The 7,428-nt window shown below is 35.5% G+C and overlaps 1 protein-coding gene across 1 annotated transcript; it reads right to left on the bottom strand.

Annotated features, from left to right (window-relative positions):
- Positions 1 to 1,496: 1,496 nt before the first annotated feature.
- LOC110712904 (probable polyamine oxidase 5) lies at positions 1,497 to 4,103 on the bottom strand. Its single transcript, XM_021891366.1, has one exon. The coding sequence runs from the start codon at positions 3,623 to 3,625 to the stop codon at positions 1,988 to 1,990; it is 1,638 nt and encodes a 545-aa protein (XP_021747058.1). The 5' UTR covers positions 3,626 to 4,103; the 3' UTR covers positions 1,497 to 1,987.
- Between the last annotated feature and the right edge of the window lie 3,325 nt (positions 4,104 to 7,428).

Raw genomic sequence — 7,428 nt, 5'->3', positions numbered from 1 at the left:
CAAATCAAACATCGAAATCATTTGACATCTTTAGGTAATAATTAATCTAATGATAATTATTTATCTTTATTGTATAATTGATGTCCTTATTAGTGATAGAAAGAGGATCACAACTTTAGTCAAAAAAAACATTTGGCGATTGGTAGGGAAATTACGGAAGATATTGATGTTGTGTGTCCATGATTATGATGTAAATGAGAGAGACAAGTGACACAAATTGATATCTTGTATAGTACACAAATCATTTAAAGTGTATTGTAACCTATAGAGACATTGAGGGCCAAACACATTTTTCACTGTCCTAAAGTATTACATAATTGATGTAACTTCTCTAGTCCATATTTTATTATTTATCCACCAATTCAAAGTAATTTTTGCTACGTAATTTGCTTGTCCATCGATCGATCACTCGAGTACGCATTTGTTCAGCACTAACGAATGTAAAAAGATTGGAGTCACAATGTACAATAGAGTCACTTAGCAAGGTACAATAGTCACTTATGCAATCGAACTCAATGAACTGAGTTTAATTTATTTAAAAATGTTATTTTGGGGGGGTTGCAAAAGTAACGATACCTATGACATCGGCTCGTTCTTAAGAAATAACGGTGTTTAGACATAAATTTCGTAATATTGATCTTGAGTGCACCAACTATACAACTATATCTTGGGAGTAAGAGTATCAAAATCTTGTTCGAGTGCACTACACTATACGGTTGGATATAACATGTGACATAAATGATGTAAAATCCTTATGTTCGACCTGAAACATTGAAATTTCATTATTTTTGAATGATAAAATTAGCTCGTGCAACATCACCAATTACTATAACTTGTGGTAAAGTACAACACGTTTCGTTGTCAAAAAAAAAAGTACAACACGTCACGTAATTACACAAATAACATTAAAATCTAAAGTTTCGCTAGTCATGTGTCTACACTTAAATTGATTGCCTCCCCTCCTAAAAAAGGAATGAGGAGGTACAAAACGGATGGAATGACCCAAATGTGGAGGGCAAGTGTGGTGGCCTGGGATGGTTATTAAAGCTCCTTGTTTTGACGAGGATAGTGTGATGAGAGTGATACCAAAATTCCTTAATTAATTGTTTTATAAAAAAGGATTTATGGTAGATTGGACTTCTTATAATTGAATTGCCTAGATGATTGTACCTTTACTTTGGCTTTAAGTATTGTGCTAAACAAATAGAACTTTTCACCTTACTTTGGCTTCTATTAATCTACCAAGACAACCCATAGTTCTATGTGCATCAAGAGCACCCTGCGCCCAATATGAGTCTCCCAATCTAGTGTGTGCATCGATAAAACGTTAACACACCGGACTAATAAGAGCACTATCGTGGATACTCACAAGTGCATGAAATAATTTACGCTTTTGATAAACTAAGGGTTATTATTGTTTTGACTGCTGGTAATGATTAAGTGTTATTATTGTTGCATTGAGGGCTGAGGTGCGGTTTAGACAGAAAGAGAAAGGATATAAAGTGCAGCAAGTTTCTGCTTCATCATTAAGTAAATCCAGTGCTCCAAATACAATCATATCCAGCTATACATAAAAGAGCAAGAGACTAAATAACACAAAGTTGCACAAATTAAAGTAACTCAACTCAGCAACAAAAACAATCTATAAAAATTCAAAAGAAGCTTCTTTTGTTCATCTACTAGTACATCTAAAAAAGCTGTCCCAACCTCTCTTTTTCATGACTAATATCTTGCATGATCTCTTACCAATTTAGAGAGTCCTAAGTAACAATGAACAGAAGTAACTGTCCAATAGGAGGGAGACAAACCCGCCGACCGGGGCGATAATTAAAGATGATTACCTAAGCTGTCTAATTGTTCAAACCAACATAGTGTTGTACAAAATCTATAAACCACTAGAATAATCAAACAAGAAAATAGCAATGAAGTAGATTGATTCTCTCTATTTTGTTGCAACATAGCCAAAGTTGTAATTTTTTAGGACAATTTACTGAATGTCGGTAATATGTTTGACCAATTGGTAGTGCTGAAGAAGCCTACTAGCTTCCCTCACACCACTGAAATAAGCACCATGTGTTGTGGAGTAATGGGTTCTATGTGTTGCTTCCCCAGCAAAGAGGACTTGTAGAGGTGGCGAACCGGTCGTAGAGCCACGGTTCTCGGCTCTTGGCAATGGTTGAGCCAGTGTATCGAAATCATCACCACTAGATCCCACTGCAACATAACTGTATGACCCTAAGAACAAGGGGTCTGTACCCCATTTGCTCTTCAATACTTCTCTGAACTCAAACTCTGAATCCTTAAACTCCATATTGCCATTGCATTCTTCATGGAATTGATTAGGATTTGAGATAAAACTCGAAATCGTTGTCGAAACACCATCGATAACGGCCTCATCATTGAGAGACTCAAGCTCTAGAGCTTCTTTCCCTGCAAACCAGGAAATCAACACACTAGAATTGTTGTAAATTGGGTAAATGGAAGATGTTTTTCTCATCCACCATGGAATTTTCTTATGCCGAAACTCGGAATCTGGCCTATGAAACACCATTTTCAAGAAGGGCATCTTACAAAGATTGCAATCTTCTTGACTTTCTGATGGACTTAATTGTAAGAACAACTTGTTGACCACACCATACCCAAGTCTCAAAATTGCTTCTTTTTTGACAAAAGGCAGTGGTGGACTAAACAACCCTGCACCAGATTCTTCACTGACTCCAGCTTTTAGTATACCCAGTGAAACTGTGACAATGACATGATCTGCTTGCATAATTGAACCATCAGAAAAATGCAATTTCACAGGTTTACTACTGATATTACCACTAAGATCATCATTTTCAGATCCTAGCCATTCAATCTTGACAACTTTCCTACCTAATTGAATCATACCAGGGGGTAAAACTGAGGCCAAGTACTCAACAATGGTAATATAACCTCGAGGGATCGTGATCTCGTCCCCAGAAAACATCCGGTACTCGCTTTCTGCAGCATAATCAAGATTAAACAGATCACCAGCACCAGTATATGTTCTCTGGGTATTCTCACAAACAGCAAAAATAGCCTCTTCCAGCATTTTCCTGCTCCAATTCCCACAAACCTTAACCTCCTCAATATTTTCGGATTTATCGGACTTTGAATCCCAGTACTGCTGCAGCCCAAGCTTCAGAAATTCACCAATGCTGCTCACCTGAATCCCACCCAGATCACCCTTTTCAGCTTTGCATTGAGCAACACTCATTAACCTATCAAAAAGTGATGAAATTGGATCAACAATATCAGGATTTACCACAAACCCACCTTCAGCTCTAGTCTCAGTTACTGATCTTTTCTCCTCAAACAAATCACCCATACATTCCCATGGTTTCTCAGACTCTAAAGATTTAATCTTTTGAGCAATTTCATAAACTGGACTCCCACAAATCCCATGAATCCAAGTAGCACCCATCTCAATTCTATCACCCCCAAATTCTCTAGTGTTAATTCTACCCCCAATTCTCTGCCCACCTTCAACTATACACAAATCAAATGCATCTTTTCCCCCTGATGCTGTATACAGCTTATGGGCTGCTGTTATACCTGCCATTCCTGCTCCAATTATCACAATTTTTGGCCTTTCAGCCACCATTTTCACCAGATTATTACAACAGTTTTCTGCTTGTTTTGTTTCAGGATGATTGAATTTTTTTCTCTGAGGCAAAACAGCAAACACTTGGTGGGCATTCACAAAAATGATGAAAAATGTAAAGGGAAGAGAGAGAAAAGGGAAAAAAAGAACAAATTATTGAAGGGTCTGTGTGGTGGGAAAGAGGTGTTGATAAGAAATTTATAAAGGGTGGAAATTATGAGTTGTTTATGGCATCTAAGAGGCACAGTCACATTAGCAGTTGCATCTCTTTCCTTTTACTTTAATTTAATTAATTTATGAAAGATTTTAGGTAATCATGTAAATAAAAGACAGGACTTTACTTTTAATTGAGCTCTACTGAAGTTAAGGATGTTAATTATAGGACTACCAAATGCTTCTTATGGTTATCATAGCTCCACACTTGTTGCAACTACTTGTAACACTCGTAAGCTACTATTCACGGCAGGTGTCTGGTCTTCACTCTTCTCCACCTTTTTTTTTTTTATTTTTTTTTATTTTTTTTTTGTCCTCGACGTTTAGGTAGAGGTGTCAAAATCAGACCCGACCAACCTAGTAAATCTCATTCAATTTCACGTGAAATTACCTGATTTAGATTTTGACTTGTATGTGCATGCTAATTTAGCATGACTCAAATTTGATTTGGATCCAACCCAATCCAATTGAACCCCAACCCAGTCAGTGTGTTGACACCATTGGTCGCTGGCAGGTCGCTGGTTTGATTAGCCTACTTTGGGTGGTCGACTGGTTGTTCATACGGAGTATCGAGTTTTTGTTGGTTGTTTAACTTTTATTTGTCAAAAACTTGTTTGCTAAAATTGATTGTTGGATATTATTAGCAACTTAGGTAAGCAAAAGACAAAAACAAACTCTAAACATCTTTTTTCATTTTAGGCTTGTTCACATTTATTGAAATGAGCTGAACTAAACCGAACTGAATTGAACCAAACTGAATTGAATAGAGTTGAAATGAACATTGTATTAACGAAGGAAATTAGACGCTGAAATGAACTGAATTGATTGGAGCTGAACTGAAATAAACTGAGCTGAAATTAAGCCGAAGTGAACAGGTCATTTGGCTACATATTGCTTTTTTCATTGTAGCTGAAAAAGTCATTTATCAAACAATTTTTTTGAATATTTGCCCAAACGAAAAAAATTCGAAGTTAATCGACTTTCATGAATTCATTGTTCAGTAAAAATACATTACTATACTTGTTTGAGTCTTTTACTGTAACTCTTTAAGGTTATGTGATGTGCCACAAAATGTTAAAAATTGCTATTTATTTTTTACTTTTCTTTTCAAGTGTTTTCTATTTTTAAGCTAGTGCATTGTGTATTTGAAATATTCTTACACTCTTCTTGTTACTTGTTGAAAAATATTGTTTACATTAACATTTCCTCTGTCACATAGCAAAGTTTTAAAAGATATACCTTTAATCATTAATATCTTAAAGTACACATCAATACAAAAAAATTATGTAATTTGTATATTACTTGGTATAAACTTCACATTGAGACAAAATCTAACATTATAATATTAATGAAAGTTTTTCTTTCTTTCTTTTTTTTTTTCAAATTTTGCAAAATTTTACTATGAAAAATGAAATGAGCACTATATTAGAGGAAGTATTAGTTTAAAGTCCGTGTGATGTAGAGTAACGTGCAAAAAAGTAAAAAACTCGTATAAGTTTGAAGTGTATCGCTAATTGAGATGAGTTTACTTGGGTCATAATTCCAAGTTTCCAACATGATAAATCGGTCAATTATGAAAATTTTGATATGTATCCAATTCGAAACATTTCAAATATTATTATGTTAAATTTTGGTTTTTAGATCAAAATATTTCGGATTGAACCATAGATTTATAGGAAATATGCAATCCTTATCCGATTTGACAATTTGAATTTTTTTTTTCGGATACCCAATTCCAAGTGGATTGCTAAACATCGCCCGCAAATCTCCACATAAAACCCACAAATCTATATTGAATTTACCTTATTGCCCTAGACCTAAAATAAAAAAATCTAACCCATACCCACACTCTAATAACCCGAAAATACGGCAATGTCGAGGCGGCAAGGTAAGGACTTGGCGGCCACAGCGGCGGAGGGAAGGACGGCTCACGGTGGCAGGGTTTTTTTTTTTAAAAAAAAAAATTAAAAAAAAAACCAGAAGTGGTGGGGCGCCTGGCCAGGACGCCCAGCCCCTGGTGGTGGCGTCTGCTCCGGCCGCCGGAACCAGGGGGCTGGCGTCTGACCTGGACGCCTAGCCACGGTTGTGGCGTTTTCCAGAGGCGCCACCGCCGTGGCTGGGCGTCCAGGTCAGACGCCAGCCCCCTGGTTCCGGCGGCCGGAGCAGACGCCACCACCAGGGGCTGGGCGTCCTGCCCCACCACTTTTTTTTTTTTTTTTTTTTTTTTTTGAAAATCAGAATTCTTTTGTTAATGTTTAATATTTTTGTTTTATGTGTTAATGTTTTTTTTCTAATATATATATATATTTTTTTTTTGAAAATCAGAATTTTTTGTGTTAATGTTTAATTTTTTTTGTTTTATGTGTTAATTTTTCATATGTGTTAATTTTTTTGTATGTGGTAATTTTTTGTGTTAATAAATAGTGTTTAAATTTTTTACATTATGTAAATTTTTATTTGTAAATTTCATTTCTATATATAATTTACACATACAAAATTAAATATAATTTTATTAACACATATTTAAAACATAATTTCAAATTAAAACAATTTTTTTTTGAACTTATTAACACATATTTAATTTCAAATTTAACAAAGTTAAAAAACCACAAAAAAACAAAAACTTTAAATAAAATTACAAAAAGTTTAAATAAAATTACAAAAAAAAAAAAAAAAAAAATCAAAAAGTAGGGGTGGCGTCTGGCCAGGACGCCACAGCCATGGTGGCGACGTCTGGCCAGGACGCCACAGCCATGGTGGCGGCGTCTGGCCAGGACGCCACAACCGTGGTGGCGGCGTCCTTGCCAGGCGCCACTGCCACGGTTGCGGCGTCCCGGCCAGACGCCACCGCCATGGTGGCGGCGTCCTGACCATATGCCACCCCTACTTTTCTTAATTTTTCCCCGGATTATCTCGCTTTCCGGCGACGATGACGGCTCTCCGGTGTCCCTCGGCAATCCACTCCAGCTCCACATTCTTCGTGAGAGTGAATTACGGTTTTGGTAAAAATTAGAAAAAGGGCAAAAGAGTCAAAGTAAAAATAATTGTGGGCTTTATGTAGAGATTTGTGGGCGATGTTTAACAAATCCCTCTAAACATCCCAAACCAAAAAACAGATGGAATGTACAAAATTTGAGATAAAATTGCCGAATTTTCGGATTGATCAAATGGATCCTTTTAAAATACTTATTTACGAGAATGTCACTTGATTTATTTATTTATTTATTGATTTTAGTTTAATATTTTTTAGGAAAATGATATACATATCCCTTAGAGCTACATATAAGCATTAAAAATACTCTTGAAAGTGTTTAAATTTAGAAAATCATGACAAATTCACACTAATTACACTGATCTATGCGTGTTTTTTGTCATGAATTACTAATTTTATACAATTTTCAAGAGTGTTTTTAATGCTTATATATAGCCTTAAGGGCTATGTATAGCATTACCCTATTTTTTATTATCAAATTACACGTTGATTTATTTATTTAAGTTTAATATTTTATATAAAGCTTCTGTTCATTTGATCTTAAAAAATTATCTAACTCTCTTCAACTGGTTTCAGATTTTATGTACTCGTATGTCAG

The sequence above is a fragment of the Chenopodium quinoa genome, unplaced genomic scaffold, assembly GCF_001683475.1.
Source record: "Chenopodium quinoa cultivar QQ74 unplaced genomic scaffold, ASM168347v1, whole genome shotgun sequence".
Classification (NCBI taxonomy): Eukaryota; Viridiplantae; Streptophyta; class Magnoliopsida; order Caryophyllales; family Amaranthaceae; genus Chenopodium; species Chenopodium quinoa.
The sequence above is the reverse complement of the archived record's forward strand: the minus strand, read 5'-3'. Positions and strand labels throughout refer to the sequence as shown.